The 27508-nt window shown below is 43.7% G+C and overlaps 4 protein-coding genes across 4 annotated transcripts in view; 2 read left to right on the top strand and 2 right to left on the bottom strand.

Moving 5' to 3' along the window:
• Window positions 1-4860, bottom strand: part of LOC146576805 (GTPase IMAP family member 5-like) — a 65624-nt gene extending 60764 nt beyond the window's left edge. The window contains exon 1 of the mRNA XM_085272338.1: window positions 4656-4860. The gene's annotated coding sequence lies outside the window, so the exon portion shown is untranslated. The remainder of the gene's footprint in view (window positions 1-4655) is intronic.
• LOC146576810 (GTPase IMAP family member 4-like) lies at window positions 538-4306 on the bottom strand. Its single transcript, XM_085272715.1, has 2 exons — window positions 4276-4306; window positions 538-1575 (listed from the first exon to the last, which is right to left on the bottom strand). Exons 1-2 carry the CDS (start codon window positions 4277-4279, stop codon window positions 761-763), a joined length of 819 nt encoding a protein of 272 aa, XP_085128841.1. The 5' UTR covers window positions 4280-4306; the 3' UTR covers window positions 538-760.
• A 5522-nt stretch (window positions 4861-10382) lies between the features above and the next one.
• Window positions 10383-13997, top strand: LOC146576811 (uncharacterized). The gene is made up of 4 exons (XM_085272716.1): window positions 10383-10493; window positions 10733-11089; window positions 12711-12819; window positions 13447-13997. The coding sequence occupies exons 1-4, from the start codon at window positions 10421-10423 to the stop codon at window positions 13457-13459; spliced, it is 552 nt and encodes a 183-aa protein (XP_085128842.1). The 5' UTR covers window positions 10383-10420; the 3' UTR covers window positions 13460-13997.
• Window positions 13998-24280: 10283 nt separating this feature from the next.
• LOC146576812 (uncharacterized) lies at window positions 24281-26853 on the top strand. Its single transcript, XM_085272717.1, has 4 exons — window positions 24281-24395; window positions 24863-25216; window positions 25576-25684; window positions 26794-26853. The coding sequence occupies exons 1-4, from the start codon at window positions 24320-24322 to the stop codon at window positions 26804-26806; spliced, it is 552 nt and encodes a 183-aa protein (XP_085128843.1). The 5' UTR covers window positions 24281-24319; the 3' UTR covers window positions 26807-26853.
• Window positions 26854-27508: the final 655 nt, after the last annotated feature.

Consider the following 27508-nt stretch of genomic DNA (forward strand, 5'->3'; position numbering starts at 1 on the left):
ACGCAAAGAATGTCGAAAGTCTTGTTCTGTGGCCCAACTGAAATCTTCCAGCATCCAGTTTTTGGTTCAGCCACTGACCGAGCCTTGTTCTGCTTGTTCTGCCAGTATATGCAGCTGCCTCCAAGTCCCCAAGCCCAACAGGATCCTTCAGCTTGATGGCTCCCTTCACCTTCGGTGCACACCATCTGGTTTGGGGATTAACACTACAATAGGCACCAACCGTCCGTTCGGACTCCCAGCCTCCCTCAGTATGCCGTCAAAGTTCTGCCAGAGTTGGGATCAGGAAACAGTCCTGTAAAAGGGCTTTGATTCACGTCCACCTCTTTTTATCCTATTTTAACTGCTTCAGACTCCCAAAAGGAAAGACTGTGAAAGCCAAAATTTGAGAAATATTATTTGAAGCATCTTGTTGCTTATTTATTGACGTGTGTCTCAAGCAAACCCAGGCTGAACCCTGAACCCTCTCCCTGCACGTACACTGAAGCAACAGCAGTAACTAGAAAATATTTAGTTGTTTATGCTGCAAATCGCTGGTTCTGTCTTATGAACTGTTCCTGGAATAGAACATTTAACTGCGTTTGACTCGTTTTGAAAAGCTCAACCAGTCAGCAGCCGACTGAACAAATAACTTTTAGAATAAAGAACTTTACTCAAAAATAAAGTAAAATACCTAAACATACATCTTTATGGTTTCTAGACTAGATTTGGTCTGATCAGCGTAAGCAACAAAATCACTGACGCTGTCTGAAATCTATCTGCATCATGCCTGAAGTTTAATTTTAGCAAGTACGCCTAAAAACGCTATTCCCACGAACAGCATCATACCAACTACAGCTCCAACCCCAGCTCCTGTTGTAGGCGTCAGCTCGCCACCACAAATAAAATACCCTGCTGCACAGCCGACAGCCATTCCAATCAAACCACACCGGTCATAAAAAGAGCGCCACTCTTCTTCTGGCTTTGGTTTTGTTTCCTTTCGTGTTTTCAGAGCTTCCTCAGCCTCCTGGAGCATCTTAGACGTGTAGAAAGGTTGACATTTTTCTCCCGTCATCTTGTTTATAATCCCCAGCAGCTCGTCGAGTTGAGACCCTTGTTGTTCGTCTCTAATGTTAAAAACAAAGCATCTTTGCTGGAACTGATCGGTTAATCTTCTGAGGGATTTCAGTGTTTCCTGCATGAAAGCGTCGTCGATTTCCTTCCTTTTAGTGGTGAACACCACTATAGTGTAGTCCACTGCCTGTTTACCAAACGTGTCCTGAAAAGTCTTCAGTGCGTCTAATTTCTCTTGTGAGATCTCTTTAAACCTCTCCACGAACAGGAACACATGAGGACCAGGTTCAGCATGTTTGATGGACCGCTTGATCTCTTCCACCACTTCCTTTCCATCATCATCTACTTTAAACAGACCTGGAGTGTCAACAACAACCACGTCTCGACCCGTGATGGTCTTTCTTTCCTTACGGCACTTCTTTGAGTCCTTATCAGGAGTGAATATTTCTCTGTTGCCCAGGATGATGCCTCCTAGAGTACTTTTACCCTGTCCACTCTGTCCATACAGGACGATCCTCAGCTCACCTGTTGGAAGAACGTCAGTGAGAATTAGCCGGTCATGATCACTCACTTCAAATACAGTTATTACTTCAAATTCATCGATCTATCAGTCTCAACCCTGATGTGGGTCACTTCTCATCTTTTGAACCCAAAATGTTTAATCGAAAAGCTGTTAAACCCTTTAAAGCAGATATGCTGCATTTGGTCAGACATGGATATTGTTTGACATTAAAAATGTTGCTTTTAAGTAATTTTTCTAAAAACTAAACACGTAAAAAAAACTGTTAAAAGTCATTCAGCCTCCGGTTTTGGTTCTGCGCTTGAGCCCAATCCCTATTCTCGGGCCATTGAGCCATGCCAATAAATCCTCATCTGAACTTAATCCCTCCACTAGAGGGCAGTACAACCACCTGCTCTAATTAAATGGGTTGCAAACTGCCAGTAAAACAGAAGATGAAAGAGAAATGAAATAATAGTCATGCTGTGAGAGAGCGCAGCACGTAATGGCAATAGATAAATATTTGAAAAGAAAAAGTCAGTCTGAGAAAACTCTGATCCAGATGATCCAGAGTTTTTTTGTAGTGAATCCCTAAAACAGAGCGAATCAACAGAGACTGTGCTTTGGAAAAAAGTATGTGATGATTACACTATGAAATAAGAAGTTATCAGTACGTTTTTCATTGAAATGGCTACAAAAACACCACTGTGTGCTGTAACAGGAAGTGTCCCACTACCACAGAAAGAGCCAACACCATTTAGAAGAGAGAGGCCTGATGCAATAATCCATATTTCACTGTTTTATCACTTGGTGCAGGACGTTATATTTTTCTTTCTTTGTGATTTTTTTGGTATTTTTTAATGTTTTTGCAGTTTTTTGGTTTCGTTTTTTTTAGGTGTGCGAGCTGACACAGTCCTGCAGAGCTGCGGTCCTGCTGCTTTTTGATGCATCTCTATAACACAGCTGAATCAAATGGTTGGATTACCTCTTGTTTGGCAAAGACCTGGCAACAAGCTATTCATTTGATTCAGGTGTGTCAGAACAAGAATGTGTCTAAAAGCTGCAGGACGGTACCTCTGCAGGACTCGAGTTGGACACCCCTGCCCTGAGGGGACGGGGTTTGGGGGTAACAGGAGGAGAGAAGCTGCAGAGAGGCGACTGCAACTCTGCTTCCTGGTCCCAACTCTGGAGATTCATGGTTTTGGGCAGCTTAATACATTTCAACAGATTTCTAGAAATGAGAGCTGCTACAAATCACAGGGCTGAACACACAATACACGGTTCAGTTTACTTCTCTTAACTGGCTGGTTTATTTGTAACTGAGAATAGAAACTCCAGAGTCGATTCCACAAAATTCTACCTTAACTTCTTGTCTACATCTGCTTGTAAAGGTTGGTGCAGCTCTGTTTAAAGGTCTCACTTGGAGAGATGAACTCTTTTTATCACTCTTATCAGTCACAAATTTTGTTGCTATATATAGTTTGACATTTTGAATTTAGGGCACTGAAGCATCGTTTTGACATCACAGAAATATAAATTAACTGACAGATTTTGTACCTCAGCAAGATACTGAGAAGCTGATTTCGTTTCTTGTAGAAATAATTCTGCAGTGCTGTTTGTATTGGTCCCAAACACTATCAGAGTTATGGTTAGTTAAGCATGCTGACAGAGTTTGAAGAGAGCCGGTCGAGTCCTCATATGGATCGATGTGGACTTGTGTTAAATGTAATGTTATCATCAGAATACATGTTGAATTTAAAGGAATTGTTCACGAATCATTAAATGGCTTCTGTCCAAATATATATGAGATCATTAATGGTAACACACAGATCTGAAACTAAACAGGCTGATGAGGCATTCAGTCACCGTGCTGTCCATGCAGCCATATCGGCCTCAAGGCTGAACAAAACAAATTCACCCTGATAACGACGGTGTTTAGTCTGTTCCTCCCCGACGCAAGGCCACCTGGGTCGGCTGGAGGACTGTTTACTTAGCCTGGCAGGGCGAAGGACACGGTCTCAGCTAAACTCAGGACACACACACTGATACACACTCATCCTCCCGTTCCAAACGCCTTCGATGCTTGTCTCCTCCCGGGCAGATGGCGGTCGACTGGACCAGCGCAGACATGCTGCAGGACCGGACGCGCCGTCTACACCGGCTCTCACCTTTACCCGCCCCTGTTGCTGTCTTGTGTCTCTGGGGTGCATTGACAGTCATGTGCTTTTTGAGCTGGGGTGTTTTTTCTGTTCTCCCACTAGGAGCTCAGTCTGAGTGGAGTGTTTTTCTCCTCCTCTCACCTCATGTTATGTATTTTCGTTGTTTTTTCCTGTCAGCCTACCTCTCTGACGTCTCCCAGTCTGATGTTTGTGTAAAGTTTGTTCAGAGGGTTCCTTTGTAAGTGTGCATGCACCATTAGCGTGCTGCCTGCTGTAACCCATAATTTCCTTCAGGATTAATAAAGCGATTCTGATTCTAAATAAACTTCCCTCGTCTACAGCAGCTCACTCAGTCACTGCATTCGTCTCCAGTGAAAACGTCTCTAAATGCTGCTCGGTACTAATCAGGCTTCAAACCGAACATAAAGGAACAATCTAACATCTCTGAACCAAACATCTGTCCAGATGAGCTGCTGCTGGTTTGTTTCAGGAATTAATTACTATCCCAAATATCAAACTAAACTCCACCCAGTGATCCTCCACCCTGAGTAGGATAACTTCACTTACCCATGTTTTCTGGATTTTCATCATAAATAGGAATCCTGGAGCACGTCGATAGCTTAGTATAGCTCATGTTGGCGTTTCTGTCTCACCTCTACATCACAATCAGTTATTTGCTTCCTCCTCACAACACTTCACCAGTCTGAGGGGTGAAAAAAAGTGCGTCAAGTAAAGTGTATTTCCACACATCTGGTTCCTCACCCCTAACCTCACAGTTACATCCCTGCATGAAGACATCGTAGTAACACACCATGTGTTAATAGTTTCATCAGCTAAAGTGTCCTGTGAGTGCAGAAAGTCGGCTAAACACAGTTTTTACATTCTGGAACATGTTTTGCTCTCTTTCTAAGCCACAGTGTCCAACTCCAGGGGCCCGTTCTTCGTACCTCGCTAAGTAAGTTAGCCGGATTAGATTGTTGACGATTTCGCGTGATCCTGGATCAGTCGGTTCCCCGAAGCTCATCCGGGACTTGCTGTCATAGCAACAGAGCCGTAAGCGTAAACCTGCTGGGGAGCAGGTTTACTTTATGTAAACAGGATTAGATCGCGGCCACGCAGGTATGTCCGCTTCATTTATACGAAAGCAACAGCGATATTTTTCCACTGTTTCACCATAAATAAATATTATCAATGTAACTAAAGATAATGCAGCACTTGATCCTTTTATTGATTTCATACAGATACATACAGGTCATTTCCTAAAAAAGGGAAATGTACTATTAACATTCTATTACATGTATGTGATTATTACAGATGTAATTCATATTTCAGAGTAGTAATTGTAAATTACTTCGTGTAATCAAGATGAGAGACCACGGCTATAAAAGCGAAGGTGGATTTGGGAAGCCTGTCGCAGCCATGTCCTGTCCGTTTACGCGAGCCACCCATTGCGGAAGGTGCAAGATTGATAAGGAGAGTCCTCAGAATCCAGCGTATATTGCGGGACAGACAGGATCCTTTAGCTCAGCGCGACAGTGTGCTCATAGAGAGATATCGATATTCCCGTGAGGGTATTATTTACTTAACCAACTTGTTGACGAGGGGGTGCAGGACCACCACCTGTCTTTTTTTCCTCTGCCCTTTTCTTGGTTGCTGTTATGAACAAACTAACAGAGTATTACAGGCCAGTATTACCTTGCCAAGAGACGCAAAGCAATCTAAGAGATAAATATTACCATTCTGTAGAATACTCCTGTATTCCACTTTTACTTGTTCCCATGTTCTTGTGGGTCCTGTTGTGGCTCTAATGTGAAAGGGGATATAATATAACATATTATAATATAATATAATGCCATATGATATTGGACAATATAGTGTCATATGATAGATCTACCCTACCGCCTACTGGTGTTGGCCAGAGGGGCCGATGGCGCGATATGGCAGCCTGGCTACAACCGTAGCTGCCTCCACCAGTGTGTGAATGTGGGAGTGAATGAATAGTGGTATTGTAAAGCGCTTTGGGTGCCTTGGAAAGCGCTATATAAACCCAATCCATTATTATTATTATTATTAAATTACCTACGAGTTTGATTTGTCAGCAACTTCCTGCCAGCCCTCGCTCCTTGCTTTTGCAGCCTTTGCAGTGTTCTCTTGCGTTTTAATTAAACTCTGAAACTCCTGAAATCCCTCACTCATGAGTTCTTGCTCTGCTGCCGGAAAATACCGAGCACGCCCCTTGGACATTTTCGCCGACCAATCAGCGGGTTGCCGATCAATGTTTCTACTATCGATGCGTAGCCCCTTTTACGACACCCAGTGATGTCACATTCCTGCGTCCAGCTGTAGTAATCGTCAACAGCAGGTGTGTTCGGGGAACCGGATTAGCGAGCTCACGGTTAGCGCGATGATTTGATCTTGGATGTGTCATTTGATCTTGGATGTAGTAAGCGACGTACGAAGAACGGGCCCCAGGCCTCGAGGGCCGGCGTCCTGCAGGCTTTAGATGTGTCCTGCTCCAACGCAGCTGATTCACAGGGCTAAATGACCTCCTCAGCATATCTTGAAGTTCTCCAGAAGCCTGGTAATGAACTGATCATGTGATTCAGGTGTGTTGGCCTGGGGTGAGATCTAAACCCTGCAGGACACCGGCCCTCGAGGCCTGGAGTTTGACACCCGTGTTCTAAGCTCTTCGGGCTGTATCATCACAGAATTTGATCACATAAATTCTCTGACCTGAACAACTGCAGTAAAGATGACACCACGTGTAACACGTGCTTTCTACCATGGCGTCCCCTCTCCACTTTGCATTTTGTTGTTGTTTCTGTGTGGCCTGCAAAATGTGAAGTCTCTGCTGGTGTACGATTGGCAAACAGTTCTGGAGCTTCATCTGTCTGCTGTCAAACTAGTACAGTTCCACCATGAGGGGCCAGATTGTTCCATCCCATTCTTGGATTGTCACAGCCCTGGGTCGGTGACTCAATGTTTTCTGTATTATTATTTTAATTTGTTATCTCTAGTGTGTAAAATAAGTTTAGTTCAGTGCCTCTGAGTTTTGTCTATGGATTTCCTGTTTTACTTTGAAGGTCTGTGCCTTGTGTTTCCTGACCTGCTCCTCGTTCCCCTGTGTTCCTGTCTGTATTTATACTGTGTGTCCTTCAGTGGTCGTTGTCATGTCGTACCACCATTTCTGCCGGTGTGCTCCGTTCCTTTGTTATTTCAGTTTTGTATTTTGGCCAGCAATAAAGCTGAGGGTTTTTTAGGTTCACTTTTGCCTCCAAGAGTCCTGCACTTGGGTCCTTTTCCTGCCTGCCTGCACACAGACTATGACAGGGATACTGGTTTTCATCTACCAACCTCCAGGATCACCTCCCTGGATGAAGTGTGACAGACAGCAGCTCTGACTGTGAAGTCATAGCTATCCTGGCCCAAAAGAAATCCTTGCTAGTTGGATCCGGTGAACTCCTGGCTGGATACCTGTCTTTGACTGGTATCCAGCGATTCTACCTCCACGCTCCTACCCACTACACCTGCGCTGGTGAGGAGCACATCTCCAGAACTTGTGGCATCGGGTGTGCATTCCCCTCACCTCTGCTGTTTTGGATGTATTTGCCCTCTGGATGGGTCTGGTGAATGCCAGATCAATCATATCAATCATTACTGAATCCTGGATGTCTCCTGGTGAGTCCAGAACCTTCTGAGAACTGTGACCATGTGACTCTTTGTTTTTAAAATCCCCATGGGATTAGCGACTGTGTTCAAGTGACTTCTTGAGTGATCTCTAGGGGGAAATTGTGCTAAGATGTGACAAAGTTTTAATTGTCGGGAACTTTAATATCCACATTTGTTGTCCTAAGAAGCCTCTGGTGAAGGACTCTTTAGATTTAGTGGACTCTTTTAATCTATTTCAATCAGTAGATAGTTCTTCTGAGGAACATGTGCACACTTTGGATCTTGTTGTATCCGTCATCAACTTGGAAATTGGTGATGCAGTGTTTTCTGACCTGTTTTAACTGACTTTGTTACTAAACTGTGCGTTCCTGCAAGGCGCTGCCGTGCGATGGATGGATGGGTGGGTTGTCCATTTCTTGATGAAAACATGTAAACTGTTCTGTTTTGTCAAACTTCTCTATGATGCCTTCTTTATCTAAACTACCCAACTAAAGTCCTTCCTGGATGAACATGCAATTCTGGAAATGTTCCAGTCTGGGTTTAATGTTCGATTGTGGAGCAGCAGCGGCTCTACTCTGAGCCCCTCCCGGATGGCTGAAATTCTCACCCTATCTCTAAGGGAGAGGCCAGCCACCCTTCGGAGGAAGCTCATTTCTGCCGCTTGTATCCGAGATCTCGTTCTTTCGGTCACTACCCACAGCTCGTGGCCATAGGTGAGGGTAGGGACGTAGATCGACCGGTAAATTGAGAGCTTCGCTTTTACACTCAGCTCTCTCTTCACTACAACAGACCGGTAATCACTGCAGCCGCTGCACCAATCCGTCTGTCGATCTCCTGCTGCCTTCTCCCATCATTCGTGAACAAGACCCCGAGATACTTGAACTCTGTCACTTGGGGCAGGAACTCATCCCTGACCCGGAGTGGGCACTCCACCCTTTTCCGGCTGAAAACCATGGCCTCAGATTTGGAGGTGCTGATCTTTATTCCCACTGCTTCATACTCTGCTGCGAACCGTTCCAAGGCGCGCTGGAGGCCTTCACCTGATGAAGCCAACAGGACCACATCATCCGCAGAAAGCAGAGATGAGATCCTGAGACCACCCAGGTGAAAGCCCTCCGACACTTGGCTACGCCTACAAATTCTGTCCATAAAAATTACAAACAGAATCGGTGACAAAGGGCAGCATGGGGGATCCCATCACCCACTAGGAAGGAGGAGTGTGAGTTCCCTGTAGTTGGAACACACCCTGTCTGGTCCAGGAGTTCTGCCCCTGATCTCTACGCAACATTGTCGATTCAGTTCAGTTAAATTCAAATCAAGTTTAATGAACTGAAGTGAATTTAATCAAATTACAATTGAAAGAACCGTGTAGCTGCTGTTTCTGTTTCCACTGCTAGTTTTGCAACCATGAGGTTTTAGTGTGACAATCCAATGTTCACACAGTAGCTTCTCTAATATGGTAAAATGATAAAACAACAACCTCAAAATACTCAAGCATAGAATCAATTCATCCATGAACCAAGAAATATCTGATTAGAAACCAAGTTTCTAAGACATTTAGGGTCACGTGCAATGACCTCAGTTCTGTCTGAATTCAGAACTAGGAAATTACAGGTCATCCAGGTCTTTATATCTTTAAGACTTTCACACACCTTAAGTAATTGATATGTGCTATCTTCATGGACAGATAGAGCTGGGTGTCATCTGCATAGCAGTGAAAATGTATGCTATGTCTTCTAATGATACTGCCTAAGGCAGGGGTGGTAACCCCAAGGCCTCTAGGGCAGGTTTTAGATCTCACCCTGGGTCAACACACATGGATCAAATGATTAGTTCATTACCAGGCCTCTGCAGAACTGAGGAGGTAATTTGGATTTGGATTCGCAACTTTTCTTTTCTTTTCTAGGCTGAATGAACAAAATCTAAATTAGTGAGATGCCATTTCTGTCCACCTTACAAGTTATCTGTTTTAAAACATGTGTTTGAAAAAGGCCTGTGTGGGAGAGGTTTACACAAATGTCCCTTTATGAAAACTAACCACAGATTTCAGCTTCATCAAATATGCAGAAGTACCAAAAGAGAACTAAACAAACTCTGCTGGGTTGTGGTGACAACTGATGTAAATTCAAACAATGTTCCATTTTCACACAAAGTTCTTTCTGTTGACTTTAATTTATCAATGAAATCTGTTTTCTGTTGCTTTTATAGAGCAGCAGGTAATAGGAAGAGTTTGATGCTCTATAAAAAAGCTCTCCATAAAACTAGATAAAACTAATCCCAGGTTTCTCTTCAGCTCTGTAGCCAGGCCGACAAAGAGCCAGAGCTCTGTGGAGTTAAGCATGACTTCATGAACTTCTTCACAAATAAAATCTGAACCACTCGAGGACATTCCCCAAAGCCTCCACTGGCTTTCCTTCTTCCTATACTGGTTTTAAGGTGGTTTTAAGGCAGCGACCATTCCTGTGCTCACACTGGTACAGTAGAACCAGGAGTCCATCACAAATGGTTCAAATGACAGTAAATGTTTTGGCCAGCAGGGGGCGATGTGTGCACATCTCCAGAACAAACACCTTTTTTATTTGGAAGCAGTTGAAAGCTTCAAGGCTTCATCTGGACATCGCTGTTCCCCATCTCAGCGCTTTCTTTCTTTGGGATCCAACACGTGTTGATCACAATGATTGATAATCTGGTATAACAAGTAGTCTTGTTCAGAACGCTGCATTGTCTGTGTCGCTAAAAGTGGCCAGCAGGTGCCGCTGTGGAGCTCGCTGTGTCAGAGTGGAAACCACATCTGTATGATACAGAGGCCAACTCAAAGTCAGCTTTTATCAGGCTTTTTTAGCATAAATATATTTGCACTCATTCTTTTCTGATGTTATACTTATATATATATAAAAGTGTGTTTTTGAATCGCCTTCATCAGCCGTGAGAAGACAGAGGTGTGTGGTCTAAACCACAACTTCTCTACAGCTGAGTGCTGTCTGAGGGAGGAACAGAAGCTGTGGGTCTCCACAGAGGAGCTGTGAGAGATGAAGCAACGGTGATGAAAAGGTGTGAGAACATCAAGCTCTTACTGAGAAGCCTGCTTTTCACCTCTGTCTGCACCTCATGTTGGCGTGAGTAGAAACACAGCTTATTGATTTAATATCGTATTTATCTCATTACACTGAAAACTCCAAAGCTAAGTTGTTTCTGAAATTTCTTTCTCATCGATTTCTTTGGTCGTGAGTGATGACTTAATGTCTGTAAGTCTGGGTGTGATGTTTTTCATGTGGTGAAATGATCTGTGTAAAAGAGAACCTGACCATGGCGCCTTTATTTATGATAATAACTCACAGGTTTGTGTCTCTTGCAGCTGTTTCATCTGGCATGTTTGTTGTGACCCAGAGTCCAGATGTTTCTGTCATGGAGGGAGAGACAGTAAACATCACCTGCTGCTGGGCAGGAACGTTTGAAAGATTCAGAGTGAACTGGCTGAAAAATCAAACAGTCATTAAGAGAGAGGCCAAATTAAATCAATCTCATGGGTCTCTGAAAAAGGAGGCAAAGACCTGCTCACCTTTGAACATTTCAAACATCAGAACAGAGGATTCAGGAACGTACATCTGTAAAGTGACTGTGGAGATTCCATCTTTAACTGAGGCTAAAGGAAATGGGACCATCATCACAGTCGGAGAGAAGACGATGAACAACAACAACCACACAGACTCCAGTAAGTGAACAGGTGACCAGCGCGCCTCCAAAATATGTGAATGTCGTCTTTTACAGGTTAAACGCTGTCACACATTTGTTGTAGTGAAACTACGGTGATGATAAAGAACGAAGGAAGAGCTGACACACTGTAACGTGGGTTAGACTCAGTGGTTGAGAGGAGGCGACGCACTCACGACCACACTGGTACTGGAAACTCCACAGTGCTCATCCTTTAATGAACACACTCTTCACCAACGTTACAAAGCTCGGCTGCTGTCTTATCATACATGAGTCGAGCCATAACATTACTCTGAGTTAGGGAGGTAAAGACATGAGGTCCGTCTCAGTGTGAGCATGGACACTGCCCTCTGTGGAGCGTCTCCCACACTCCACAGAGGGCAGTGGTGCACACTTGTGACATCACATTAACTTCAGTTGCGACTGTGCCTTGGGGGTGGGCAGACATCTGTCATCTCTGGCGCCGGTGCCCACATCTCAATTTTAAATACATGTCGACATCGAGGGTTGTAAACGGGCCGTGCTGACTCCAGCTGTTATCTGGCAGAGGTTTGCTGGCTACATGGCTCGGTAGGGCACCTTCTGGGGCGTGGAGGGACCTCGGACCTCAGGTCTCTGGGCCCGAGGGCTCAGGTCACTCTAGCATAACTGGCTGCCAGCAGAGACCGCAGGCTCATCGATGCAGCTTCTGCATCATGGTTGCTCGGTGACTCCCATCCAGAGCTCTCCTCAGCTCCTTTCTAGGTGGTTCTTCTTGGGCTGTCGTTCTCTGGGGGCCAGGTCTCCTCCGTGCCTGCTTCATGACCTGGGGGGCGGGGACTATTAGACACCTACATGGAGGAATCTTACGAACATAAGCGCGCTCACACACACAGGTCACAGACACTCTGTCTTGGTTGGCTGAGCCTCTAAACCAGTGGTGTCAAACTCAAATACACAGTGGGCCAAAATTCAAAACTGGAACAAAGTCGCGGGCTAACATTTATATGAAAAAAAATCTTCCTCCAGATATAAGAATGAATCTTTTCTTATGGACTCAAACAGGTTTTGCTGAAAAACTGAATGTGGAACAAGCAAAGCTTAATACTAAACAATATATATATTAGCTGTATAATACCAGTAGGCCAGCTCTGATAGTAATTTGGTATGGCTTCGCGGGCCAAATGTAATTAGGCTGCGGGCCAAATTTGGCCTGCGGGCCAGAGATTGACACCTGTGCTCTATCAGTCCTGCGTGCTGCTCAGTAACATTCAGTTTTTATTATTTACTGTTACGTCAGTTGGTCTGTGTTGGTCGTCGCTGTGCTGTTTTCTTTTTTGCTTGTTGTCTTTCTGTGCAGGTGATCAAACAAACTGCTGGTAACGCCCAACCTCTCTTTCGTTCCTGTGCCCGGTGCTGTCCATTCGCATTGTAATAACTCAACTAGAAAAAACCAAAATAAAAATAAATCACAATAATAACAATAAAGATCGAATAAAAAATGACAGTCAAGAAGTCCAGTATAGCAAATGATCCACTTAGGAACTGGAATCTTTTAGGCGTTTTCTTGGCCTTCAGACAATAATTCTGGTTGCTGCAGGGCAACGAATGAAGAGCTGAACTTTGTTTTGTGTGAATTTCAGCTCCTTCATCATCGCCTGTCATCTTCGTCCTGAGGAGTCTGCCCTTCATTCTCCTTGTTCTGATCTTCTGCTGCTTTAGAAACAAGTGGACCACGTCACAGCGTCACAGGTCACTACAACACATCTGAACCAGACTCTGTTACACTTCATGTGTTTTGTGCTTCTTGTAGTTTGTCGGTGTGAGTTGGTGTTTGTTGGCGCGTCGCTTTGGTCCAGACTGAAGTACCAACGATGGGATTTTATATTCATGCTCCTCAGAGGATAACCCCGTCCCTGAGGTTTGGGGGTTTAGTGACGACTACAACTTTTACTACTGATAGCTACGGATTATGTTCCCAATGAGATCGTCTGAAACGTTTCTTCATAGAGAAATGTTTGACTAAATGTCTTGAAGGTACCATCAAACTTTATCATGTTTAAAGCTAATTACTAAAGACAAGACAGATGTTACCAAGGTAACAGGCTAGCTTAAGGTGGCTAACAGTCAAATGTTGCTGTGTGGCTGACATCATTATGATCCAACATGCAGGACTCGGAAGCAGCACTGAACTCAACAGCGACACTGCTGGACTCACAGGGATCAGTAATACAAAGCAATGGGCAGATATTAGGAACTTATTAATGAGGAAACTACGCAGGACGCACAACAAGGCCGTCTGAGACGGTGTACACACATGCAGGTGTTTATTGTTCTGTGTCTACGTGTTTGTAGCTCATGGTGTGGTTCATGTTTCAGCTGCTGGAAGTGAAAGTCTGCCCAGAGAGGAGACCAAGAAGAAGAAGAAGGAAGAAGTGAGAGAAGAAAAGTGGAAACACTGTAGAAACTTTGCAAACTTTTCAGTGTTTTTGGTTTTGTGTTAAATTTATATTTGATTATTCCATAAACATAACGAACAGCTGTCCCACAAAATGTCAAACTGAAGCTGAAATAGTTCCCAACAACAGCTTATTCACTCACGTAAACACACCCAGAGTGTAATTCAATAATAAATATGAGCTTGTTTGAATGATTGCTCATTAAATCATCTGAACAGAAAGTGTCTGATTTCCAGCTCTAAGCTCATCCTCACTCTGACCCGCCCCCCCACACACAAACCTTCCACCCAGCAAGTACAACAAAGTGTAAGAGCTGATGAAGCGCTGCCTGGTCAGTGTTGAGCTGTTCGTGTGGGTTGACTGTGAGGTTTGTGGTGTTTCTGTTTCTACTACTGAGCAGTTAGCCGGCAGCAGAAGTTTCTTCCTGTGGTTTGTTGAACCATCTCTTTGTTTTTTCTCGATATTTTAGTTTGTGTCCTTTTGTTTAGCTCGTATGTTTGTGTAGCTTTCTCTGCGAGTTCGTCCTTTTTAATAAATATTAATGTCACAAACGACTCAGTTTGGCCTTTTATTTTGCAGTCTTACTATTGTTACCTGCCTCAGGCCCTCGAGGACATAACAGTATTAAAAAAGAAAGAAAAGTAAGAAATCATCTATTAACTGCAGATCACCTCTTCATGGCGGGGTGAAGGAAAACTGAAGGGTGGTTTTAGGTTTTCTTTCATTAAACAAATCCACATAATCCTACCCACAAGCGGTCGTGGCCCCGCCCCTCCCTGAGCCTTATTACGTTGGAGGTTTCTTCCTGTTAAAACAGAGTTCTTCCTTCCCACTGTCACCAAAGCGCTTGCTCACACAGGGTCATCTGATTGTTGTGGTTTCCTCTGTATTACTGTCGGGTCTTTACCTCACAGTATAAAGTGCCCTGGGGAGACTGTTGTGCTTTTGCACTATATAAATAAAAGTGAACTGAATTAGCAGGAACTTGTTTACAAAATATAATTTATGAATACAATATAACTGAAACTACAGATAATTATCACCGTCAGTTTGGATCAACTTCACGTTGGCATTGTTAGATAATGGTGATCTTTAGGTGTTTTGGGCGGCTGTGGCTCAGGAGGTGGGTTGTTGAAGAGTCGGTGGGTTGATCCCCGAGTATTCCAGTCGTGTTGTTGAAATATCCCTGGACCAGAGTTCAATGCATCCCTCACACTGTGAGTGTACGAGCTGCTGTATCACGTCCAATCAGCAGGTTTCTTCTGTGTGAAGTGTTTCTGTGACGACCCCAGCTGACTGTGCTGATCCTTCCCTCTGTTGCCGCCCTCCCTGTGAAACATGTGCTCTTTGCTGTGTGTCATGTTAGCGCGACCTTTGCAGCTCTGCTCTGCAGGTAAAACTGTGTATCTGTTTGCTCTGCAGACACAGGATGTGAGGTTTTAGCATGGCATCTAACTCTAAACAGTAAAACAGCATGGAGTACAGCAGCCACATGTTGCTGATGACCTGTTTGTGTTTTGCATGTTGTGATTTGTTAGATCGCCATGGTAACTCATGCTTTGCCCATCAGCTGGTGCAGAGCAGGTTCTGTTCATGTTTAAAGTTTTCACTGATTCTTTTAACACTCGGAGATGAAGAGCGACGTGAGAAAGAGGACATGAGAGGAAGAACAGAGGTTATGTTTGGACTGCAAGAAGCTTCATTAAATTTAAAGCTGACATTAAAGCTGACATGTCTGTCTTTTAGAGTTTTGTGAACACACTGGATCTACACGTGCTGCATCCTGTTGTTGTTTCACATTGTGAAACATCCTGCTAAACATTTTCATGTACACTATCTCTGAGTTATTAAAGGGCTCCATGAAAATACATGTAGTTTAATGCTAAAGTGGTCGGTTTGCCGCACTGTGGTGATGTTTACAGTGATGTTATTCATGGTCAGTGTAACCACTCAGCAGATACTAAATTTAAATTTAAGCTGTTGAATCACTCGCTGAATTCCTTTTAGGAGTGTGAATCAGCAACAGCAGCTCAGCTCATTCAGTTTTATTCATAAAGCACCAAATAACAGCAGCAGTCACCTCGAAGCACTTTACATTGTAAAGTAAAGGCCCAACGATAATACAGACAAAACCCCAACAATCAGACGCCAACAATCAGACGCCCCTGTAAGGAAGAGGTTTGGCGACAGTGGGAAGGAAAAACTCCCTTTAACAGGAAGAAACCTCCGACGTAATTAGGCTCTGTCACGGTTGTGGTCAGGAACAGAAAAACTTTATTCACTGACTGGAGCTCTGGACATGTTTGATCAGTCAGCCTTCTGGTGGAGCGACACTGTCACACTTGGGCTCGATCACCTCCGTCTCCTCCTGCAGACAGGTAGCAGCTACAGTCGTCTGTGTTGCCATCCTGTCAGTCAAAGAGACCACGCCCCTAATAATGCTTTAAGCCATAATGGGTTTATAAAAACCTTCTCCCCCGGTACAGCTGTTATTAAGGAAGAGATCAAAACAGTTTTCTATTAGGCTGTAAACTAACGTTAGCCTGCTGCAGCTAGCTTGTTTTAGTTGTGGTAGCTACCTGGGTTATCCGCCACTTCAGTATCTCCAATGAACTACTGCTGTGTAATTTATTACTATTACTGAAGGCTGCATTACAACATGCTAGCAGCAAATAATAATGTGAAGTTATTATTTGCAAAAAAGCAGAAAGAAAACATGTGACCGATGCAGAAATAGTTTCTATACGAGATCGCTGCAAAAAGTGCAGCCTTACCTAACGTCCACCTACTGTTACTCATTTATATTAAGGCTTAAACATCTAGTTGGTGTTGGTGTGGAGAGTAGCCTTCATTAACAGTAATAAATCACACAGCAATAGTTCATTCATGTAGCTGTAAAAAGCATGATAATATATTAAGTAATCCAAAGTATTCAGAATAGTTACTCTCATTGAGTAACGTAACAGAATCTGTAGTGGGATACATTTAAAATGTAACCTTCCCAACACTGAGCACATTTATTAGTAGATTAGCATCTTAACCTTTATAAATCACAGAACGATAAAACACAAGGAGAAACGTCAGGGTGCTACCAAACAGAAGATTTTTTAAAAATGCAAAAGTATAAAGTTGGAGCTGGTGCAGATGGAACAAGCTTGGAGATGTCCTTCCTAAATGTCTGTCATGAGTTTGTTGTGATGTTTCTGTGCTGAGCTCTGAAACCTGACTGAAACTCTTCAAATAAACCTCTGCAGATGATCTGTTAGCTGTTTGACAACTACTCTTTCAAGGATGTTTGATATAAAGGAAGGTTGGAGATTGGCCTATAATTAGCTAAGACTGCTGGGTCTAGAGATGCTTTTTGAGTAAAGGTTTAACTACAGCCAGCTTGAAGGCCTGTGGTACATAGCCGATCATTAGAGATAGGTTGATCATATTTAAGATCGAAGAATTAATTAATGGCAGGACTTCTTTGAGCAGTTTTGTAGGAATGGGGTCTAAAAGACACGTTGATGGTTTGGAGGAAGTAATTATTGAAGTTAACTCATGTTCTGGCTTTTCAGGCTAAATGATGATCCTCTAAATTTGTGAGATGCCATTTCCTCTCCAGCTTACGAGTCATCTGCTTTAGGGTACGTGTTTGAAAAAGGCCTGTGTGGGAGAGGTTTACACAAATGTCCCTTTATGAAAACTAACCACAGATTTTAGCTTCATCAAATATGCAGAAGTACCAAAAGAGAACTAAACAAACTCTGCTGGGTTGTGGTGACAACTGACGTAAATTCAAACAATGTTCCATTTTCATACAAAGTTCTTTCTGTTGACTTTAATTTATCAATGAAATCTGTTTTCTGTTGCTTTTATAGAGCAGCAGGTAATAGGAAGAGTTTGATGCTCTATAAAAAAGCTCTCCATAAAACTAGAACATCTTATTATAAATCACTGATCACAAAAAAATAATTATCCCAGGTTTCTCTTCAGCTCTGTAGCCAGGCCGACAAAGAGCCAGAGCTCTGTGGCGTTAAGCATGACTTCATGAACTTCTTCACAAATAAAATCTGCTCGAGAACATTGACAACATTCCCCTGGATGGGTGGAGCAGCAGGTTTAGGGTGTGGTTTCAGGGACGCTAGGTGTCAGCGCCAGTGAGCATCACCTAATCACGCCGAAGGAGAGAGCAGTGGATCGGATCAGCTGACGGAGACGCTGAAAAGTACAAGCAGACGAGAATAAAGTGTCGTTTGCAGCAGTTATATCTGGGTCATCCTGGATTGTTGGGACCTTCTCCTCAGTATTGTTAAAACATTGTGAAATGTACTAGTACTATAGCAGCTGTAGAATATGTAATGTTGTTTCATCCATCCACAACATAAATTCATATATTATTTAAGTAATATATGAATTTATGTATTCTATTATCACATATGTCCAAATGGTAATTATTTAACGTTGAAACCACCTTACCATGATGGAGGGGACCAGTATGACCTGCTTGGGTAAGTAGCACCCACCCAGGAGAGATGAGCCCACCCTCCCGTAGACCCACCACCCACAGGGGCAGTCTGGTGCAATGTGTGCTCAAGGATGGAGGCGTGGCCGTTTGATCCCCAGCTATCAAGGCCAACTATGAGACATGGATGTGTCACTAGGGCTGGGTACTCTCACTGATTTCTAGGATCGATTCGATCCACGATTCGATTTGAATCGGGGAAATTTAGCCTCAGACAGTCAGAAATTTATAATTCAGATCATGCATCAGTACATTTCCATATTTTTATGTCTATAAAAAGGAAGCTGACACTTGTGAGACTTTATCAAAGGTGTGAGCGTCACAGCAGAGGCCTTTGTGTCAAAGCAGCTGAAGATAAAACAGAAAAACATGAAGCAGATTTTCCTGTTCTGGGATTTTATAAAAATATTCTGCAGTCGATCAAAAACGAAAGAAAACCATTAATGAACTTATGAACATTACCTGATGCTGCTGAAGTGAAACAGAGCAAAGTTATATTAGAGACACAGCGTTTTGCAATTTTGCATAATTTAAAGTTTAAATTTGTTCAGTATTGAACGGCAGAAATGAGGTTTTCTCTTCGGAAGTAAGTAAAAGGAAAAAACAGCGGCCGACAGCCTGTAAACAACGGCAGACTTGTGCGTAACAAGCAAGCGAATAATGAAGAAAACAGATTTTTAGACGGGAAACAGAGAGAGAGAGCTGTGCAGGAAGTGTGACTTTATCCTGGTGGAAGCAAAACAGCAAAAGTCAGAGTGAATCATGACGATGTTTGTGTGAAGCGTAGTTTGGATCAATGTTGTTTGGAGAGAGATCAAACTAACAGCTTCAGAATCAGCACAAAAAGGGCGTGAACACAAAGCTCGACCCGCCGACAGAGTCAGCGAGCTGTCGGCTTTCAGCCCCGACCGTGTCCGTGCCGTCGCTGAGAAAGTCACAGCTCGCTGATCCTGATGCGTCGGCGGGTCGAGCTTTGTGTTCACGTCTCTGTGCAGAAGCCTGTTCCTGCTCTCATTTACTGTTTTCATCTTTGGTGGTTGTTGAAGTTTTGTGAGGTTTAACCTGAGATTCTGGCGTTTCGGGAAAAATAAATTTATATTTAAAAATCGATTCAGGATTTTAATGAATCGATATCATGTAATCCAAGCTTTAATCGATAAATCGATTATCAAAACCCAGCCCTATGTGTCACCTCCATGGTGGAGAAAGAGCCTGAGTGCCTGAGGTGGAGAGATGGAAGCTAGATACCCCAGCGCCCCAGTGCATGCTGGCCCCCGGCACCAGTTCTCTGGACAGGGCCTGGACTCTTCCAGTCTACAGATGCCGTCCATGAGAGACAGTAAGCTGGGGTGGTATCCTTGTATCCCCTCGGCTTGATAAGGAGGACTCGAATGTGTCCCATCTGGTAACTCAGTGGTCCTACTAGAAAACCTCAACACTCACATGGGCAATGACAGCGACACCTGGAGGCGCTTGGTGGGAATGACCTTCCTGACCTGAACCCCAGTGTGTTTAGTTATTGGACTTCTGTGGAAATCACAGTTTGTCTGTAATGAACTTCGTGTTCTGTGAGTTTGCTGTGAGTGCATGCAGCTCCAGCACACCATGGTGTGAGTCAGATCTGCAGCTGCATATTCAGGTAGAGAAGAGCTGAACTGTGAACTGATCACCAGCTGGTGGCAGGTAAGATGTTTGACGCACCTAAACATGTTGTGAAGGCGTGCTGGGAATGTCTGGCAGTACGGGTAAAGAAGTGCAGAATATCTTCAGGTAAAGGTTCCTGCACCTGCAGCTGACAAACATGTCACCATCATCCTGGTCCTACTCACCTTTCTCTGTGTGCTTGTGTTAACCACGCCTCTGTTTGCAGGGGCGGGGTCTCTCCAGGATTCCCGCCCTTCGTTCCAGCACACCTGGAGTTTATAAGCACACCTGTGCTCCATCTTCTGAATCCACTGCCTCTGCTGGTAGTCTTTCATTGGTTGTTGAATTGACAGCATTAGTGTAGCTGACCTTTGGCTTAGTTTGTGCTCGTGGCTGGAGCTCACCTTCTTTCTCCATCTGTGCAGGAGCATCTGTATGTTCTGGGAGAAAGTTTGTGAATGGATCTGCTGTGGAAGGACCTCGTTTACCTGACTGTATGTGGACCTGAACTAAACAAACAGTGGAGCACATTGTGCCAAACGAGGATTGTTGCCTCAAGTTATATTTGCATGATTTGTCTTGTAAATAAACAGTTAAATTATTATTCCACGAGTCCTGGATTTAAGGCCACCCTCATCTGTGACTAAATGATGCAACAAACGTCACCATTTTCCTGCTGGAGCTCCGACTTCTAAATGCAGAAGTTATAAAAACAAAATACTTTTTCTTTATTTTAAAATATGGAGCAACTAGTATTTTATTTTCTAATCTTTGACTGCAGGTGTCGGTCTTGTTGCGCTGCAGTAAAAACCACAGGTGTTCAGTGTAACTCAGCAGCTGAAACACAGAGCAGGTGACGAGCAAAAGAGAATATTTGAGCAGGTAAGTTACCTGAACCTGAAGAACAGGCCCTCTACAGAGGGACGACTGTACTAGATGGCGCTGCTGTTTGTGTCTGACTATGTTCAGAGCAGAGAAGCTGCAGACTACACACAGTAACAGCTGATGATTCTCTTCCCTTAACCGGACAGATCAGTGTGACGTTAAATGGATTCACTGGTTCTTCAGAGAACCTGTTTTCTCTCTCTGATGGGTTTATTTTGATCCTCCACCTACAGGAGCTTCTTGTGTGGTTTTCCATCGCTGGCACAGTTTGTGCTGATGATGATGCCCAGAGAGGTTCGATTCTGCAGCTGAGGAACTGTGGGTTCCCCGTGGGCATTAACACAAAGCTCTGATCATGTTTCCATAAAAGCAGCAATGATTCAGTTTTCAGCCCAAACACAAACATGAAACACGTTTTAAAGCGGAGCTTCTGACACTGAACATGCTGTTGATGCTTTCTATGCTTAATATTAAACTGAGATCATGATCTTTGTGTTGAATGAATGTTTTTCATAAAGCAATAATTGATCAGCATATTCAGTTTGTCTTACCTGGTAATACCAGGGTCAGTATGTTGATTTCAATCAGTCTCCACTCCTGAGTTACACCAACGGTCAGAATCCTCACAGGAGGATCAATCTCCCACAACTGATCACAGAAACAGCTTTAGTGAAGCTTACAAATGATCTGCTCCCTGCCTCTGACACTGGACTCATCTCTTCCTGCTTCTTAACTCAGATCAAACTGAGGTTATTGAACTCTGTCCCTAAAAGAGCTTAGAAATGTGGCATCTGTGTTTTATTTGAGTAGATTGTTTTTTACTGCTTTTCCTTCCTACATATATAAACAAATATCTGCACTTTGTACGGCTCAGATTTTCAGAACAGACTCGTCACTGTTGGTTTAATGGACTTGGGCCGGTTCATTATTCGACACTGTGAGCTTCCAAACATCAAACCGATCTGAGCATAAATAGAAACACGTGAAGGCAAATCCTGTTCGATTATTAATCACCAGCAGGTGTTGCAGAACTGTGACACAGTGGGAGGTGACACAGCACCAGAACAAGTGCAGGTTGTGTTTGTGGAGCGTCTAACTAGCCCTACAGAAGAGGAGCGAGCATAAAGGGAGCATTGCTGCTGCATTTCATCTGAAATGCAACGTTTCTATGAACTCAAACATCAGCAAACAAACAAACTGTGTGTGTGCAGTTTGTCTCACAGTGTGTTGCAGCTAAAGCTCCAGCTGCAGGCTGTGGTGATGCACACACACACACAGACACACAGACACACACAGACACACACACAGACACACACAGACACACAGACACACGCACAGACACACACAGACACACAGACACAGACACACACACAGACACACACAGACACACAGACACACACACAGACACACACACAGACACACAGACACACACACAGACACACACACACACACACACAGACACACACACAGACACACACAGACACACACACAGACACACACACAGACACATGCACACACACACACACACACAGACACACAGACACAGACACACACACAGACACACACAGACACACACAGACACACACACAGACACACACACAGACACACACACACGCACACACAGACACGCACACACACACACACACACACAGACACACACAGACACGCACAGACACGCACACACACACACACGCACACACACACACACACACACACACACAGACACACACACACACACACAGACACACACACACACACACAGACACACACACACGCACACACAGACACGCACACACACACACACACACACACACACACACACACACACAGACACACACACACACAGACACGCACACACACGCACACACACACACACACACACACGCACACACACACACACACACACACACACACACAGACACACAGACACACACAGACACACACACACACAGACACACACACACACACAGACACACACACAGACACACAGACACACAGACACACACACACACAGACACACACACAGACACACACACACACACACACACAGACACACACACACACACACACACACACACACAGACACACAGACACACACAGACACACACACACACAGACACACACACACACACACACACACACACACAGACACACACACAGACACACACACAGACACACACACACACACACACACAGACACACACACAGACAGACACACACACACACACAGACACACACACAGACACACACACACAGACACACACAGACACACACACACACACACAGACACACACACACACAGACACACAGACACACACAGACACACACACACACACACAGACACACACACACACAGACACACACACACACACACAGACACACAGACACACACACACACACTGAGAGTAACAGACCCGGGGGAGAAACTCACACTCCAGGAATAAAACTCTGAGCTGCGTCTGACAGTGAACATTAGTGTGTGAACTGTGCAGCTCTGTGCATTCAGGTGGAAGCATGACATCTACTGTGATACTCGGAGCGCTTGTGGGCAACCAGCAAATATGATGTGGAGGAAATGAACGGGGCAGTGACTCTGAGGTCTGAGTTCAACATCAGTAACCAGTTAAAGCCAGAAACAGTCAGTGCAGCGCCGTCATGACACCGAAGTTCTAATAACCCACATTGTTCCACCAGGAAGCGAAACGTCAGCGTCATTTATCTGCGTGCTGGTGTTTTGTGTTCTTAGGTTGATCCTTCTGGTTAGTCTTGTTTGTTTTGTCTTTCTAAGAGAAATCTGGCCTTTGTGCTTGGACATGTCCCAAACCAGGACTAATATTTATTTATTTTTGGAATAGCGCACTTAAAGAAAACTGGTGTCATCCCTGCAGGGGCGATATTTGTGTCAATGATGTATTATTATCATTATTATTATTATTATCATTATCATTATTATTATTATTATTATACATTTTATTTGAAATAATAAGTAGACTCAATGACACTGTACACAGCAGAATAATAAAAGCAACATCAAAGCAAGAAGTTCACACAATCCTAAAATCGTAAAACAGATTTCAAATAGCAGAGTGCAGCGTTTGTGTGGGATGAGCTATTTTGAACAGGCGAGTTTTGAGTCTACACTTAAAAACGAGAGAAGGACGTGATATTCCTTACATCAGGAGGAAGGTGGAGGAGCAGAGCAGCTGAAAGCCCCATGGTGGCGACACGGAGATGGTGATCTGGGCCAAATCAGAGAGAAATGCAGGAGATGAATAGATTTAATATCAGCTCTCTTTTAAGCAGGCGTGCAAGGTTACAGCGGGCTTTGGAGAAGCTCACTTATTCGGGAGTCCTGAGTCTGACAGAGTCCGACTCACCTCATTAATGGCGAATGACGTCACTCATGGTGTCTGAAGCCATCAGTGACCAAGATAACAGACAAAGACCAACTCACCACTTTAATGAGACGTCTTCATCATAAATATATTTTTACTCATTCTTTTCTGCTCTTCTACTTTCCTGTGATCAGATTTTATGTTCTTGGTATTAGGAACAAAATAAAGTGTGTTTTTGAATCGCCTTCATCAGCTGTGAGAAGAAACCACCACTTCTCTACAGCTGAGTGCTGTCTGAGGGAGGAACAGAAGCTGTGGGTCTGCACAGCTGTTTTAAAGATAACAGCACACAGGATGTTTCTGCTGTGGACGTATGTTTGCGTGTGTGGTGGGTGAGACTCAGAGATGAAGTGACGGTAATGAAACAGTCTGCAAACATGAAGCTCGTGCTAAGAAGCCTGCTTCTCACCTCGTTCTGCACCATCTCATGTTGGAGTGAGTAGAAACAGCTTAATATTGTTTTCATGTCGCTCTCATCTTATTGTGTATTTGTCACATGTTTGTACAGGATGTTGTATTTGTGTTAAATGTTATATACTTATGTGGTACATGTGTGTTGACTTTTGTTGCCATGACGCCAGGTCTCTCTTGGAAATGAGATAAATAAAGGACTAATAAAAATGTATTACACTTATGTTCTTTCTATGGTGACAAGTAATGCAGGATGTTATTGATAAGTGATAAATGAATGTATGTAGGAAGTCTGTGACTCTCCCTCATTGTGTCGGTGCTCAGAGCACTGAGCAGCAGGACAACTGCGTTTAAAAAACGTTTAAAAGAAAACCTGAAAATATGATCATCTTTATTGATGATGTTTGTTTTTTATTTATGACATAACACTCACTGTGATGCGTTTAAATGCTGGTCTCTTGTGCTGACTCACAGGTTTGTGTCTCTTGCAGCTGTTTCATCTGGCATGTTTGTTGTGACCCAGAGTCCAGATGTTTCTGTCATGGAGGGAGAGACAGTAAACATCACCTGCTGCTGGGCAGGAACGTTTGAAAGAAGTGGAGTAACCTGGCTGAAAAATCAAACAGTCATTAAGAGCGAGGTCAACTTTCAATCTCACGGGTCTCTGAAAAAGGAGGCAAAGACCTGCTCATCTTTGAACATTTCAAACATCAGAACAGAGGATTCAGGAACGTACATCTGTAAAGTGACTGTGGAGATTCCATCTTTAACTGAGGCTAAAGGAAATGGGACCATCATCACAGTCGGAGAGAAGACGATGAACAACAACAACCACACAGACTCCAGTAAGTGAACAGGTTCAGTTTGGTGACCAGCGCGCCTCCAAAATATGTGAATGTCGTCTTTTACAGATTAAACGCTGTCACATAAAAGTTTAGTCACGTGTCTGTGCTGTTACCGTACATGTGGCAGCCTTTGGTCGTCTGAAGGGACGATTAATAAACATTGAATCATCCAAACCAGAGCGATGAAACGACCTGAATGTCTGTCAGCTGAAAACCTTCAAACTTACAGACGTCTGTAAGTTTGAAGGTTTAGAAACATGTGAGCCTGTGAATCTGCTAGAAAAGCTTTTGTTGTAGTGAAACTACGGTGATGATAAAGAACGAATGAAGAGCTGAACTTTGTTTTGTGTGAATTTCAGCTCCTTCATCATCGCCTGTCATCTTCGTCCTGAGGAGTCTGCCCTTCATTCTCCTTGTTCTGATCTTCTGCTGCTTTAGAAACAAGTGGACCACATCACAGCGTCACAGGTCACTACAACACATCTGAACCAGACTCTGTTACACTTCATGTGTTTTGTGCTTCTTGTAGTTTGTCGGTGTGAGTTGGTGTTTGTTGGCGCGTCGCTTTGGTCCAGACTGAAGTACCAACGATGGGATTTTATATTCATGCTCCTCAGAGGATAACCCCGTCCCTGAGGTTTGGGGGTTTAGTGACGACTACAACTTTTACTACTGATAGCTACGGATTATGTTCCCAATGAGATCGTCTGAAACGTTTCTTCATAGAGAAATGTTTGACTAAATGTCTTGAAGGTACCATCAAACTTTATCATGTTTAAAGCTAATTACTAAAGACAAGACAGATGTTACCAAGGTAACAGGCTAGCTTAAGGTGGCTAACAGTCATATGTTGTATCACTGCAGGGTCTTTACCTTACAGTACAGAAAGCACCGTGTCCATCTTTTATACGCTCTGTGGTGAAAAATTTATTTGGTTTAAAATGATTAACGCTAATGTAAAAAAAACAGAAAAAAGCTGCACTGTGTCAGGAGTGATGTGCAGACTCAGGGATGTGCAGAGTGATGCAGACAGCAGCAGGAAAAGACCTTAACAGAAAACGAGTGATTTATTTAGATGGATGCAAAAGTGCAAAAACACAAAATACCGAAGAAAAAACACTGAGACACAAGGACAGCTGCACCAATGCTCTGATGAGGGACAGAGAGAAACACAGCCAGTATACTGAAGGGTGATCAGGGAAGTGGAGACACACGGGAACACAGCTGAACCGATTAAGAGACAAAGGAAGTCAAATTTAAGACACTGCACAAGGAGCACGAGCTCACCAAAGTAAAACAGGAAGCAGCAGGACACAAAGAGCAGGAGTAAACAGTCACGACTGGACTGTGGAAAGGAGGAAACACAGCAGAGGATGGATGAACTAATATGAAGAGTCTATAGAAGGAAGTGACGCACGGGGGCTTTAAAATATGTGTTTGTATTGTTCTGTGTCAGCTGTGGTGAAGTTATTTCAACAGAACATGTTGTCACAGCATCATCAGTTATAATCTTATAAAATTACAAACGCGTGCATCGCTGTGAACATGCAAAGTGTAACTCGTGTTTCATGTTTCAGCTGCTGGAAGTGAAAGCATGTCTGCCCAGAGAGGAGACCAAGAAGAAGAAGAAGTGAGAGAGGAAAAGTGGAAACACTGTAGAAACTTGTTCAGCGTTTTTGGTTTTAAATTTATGTGATGATCCCAAAAACTCTGCTGATTAAAAATGACTGATTGACTTTTGACTGATTGTCTCATTTAATGAATAAATTAATACTCCTCTGGGTTACCATAGTAACATGACCAGCACAGATGCTGGAGCAGCAGGGATCAGACCAGCGACCTTTCGGTTGTCAGGTGACCTGCTCCCTCCTGAGCCCCACTTCTCATGACCAACGACTCACTTTTCCCTTTCTGTTATTCTCACTGACACTTGAGGATTCATCATGTTTCATCAGGTTTTCTTATCACGTCTCTGTTCTGTGTTGAACAGATTACACAACACTGACACAATGTTGTGGGTCTGTGTAAACAGTGTTTCTGTGATGACTGCAGCTCACTGTCCCGATCGTTCCCTCTGTTACCGTCCTCCCTGTTAAACATGTTAGCATGACCTTTGCTCCAGTTCATCACCAGGTCCCATCATGCTCTGCAGCTCTGTGGGTCTGAAAACACTTTGTAGGTGTTGTTTCCTGAGCTGCTGCTAATTCTGCAGCCACAGGATGTGCCGAGGCTCAAGGAGGGGCAGCCATGTGACCAGCTGAGAGAAAGAAGACATCAAAGACGTGCTGTGGA

This window comes from Mchenga conophoros, linkage group LG4, assembly GCF_057382185.1.
Source record: "Mchenga conophoros isolate Kocher_MC1m ecotype Shallow Benthic linkage group LG4, M_conophoros_male_GT1.1, whole genome shotgun sequence".
Taxonomy (NCBI): domain Eukaryota; kingdom Metazoa; phylum Chordata; class Actinopteri; order Cichliformes; family Cichlidae; genus Mchenga; species Mchenga conophoros.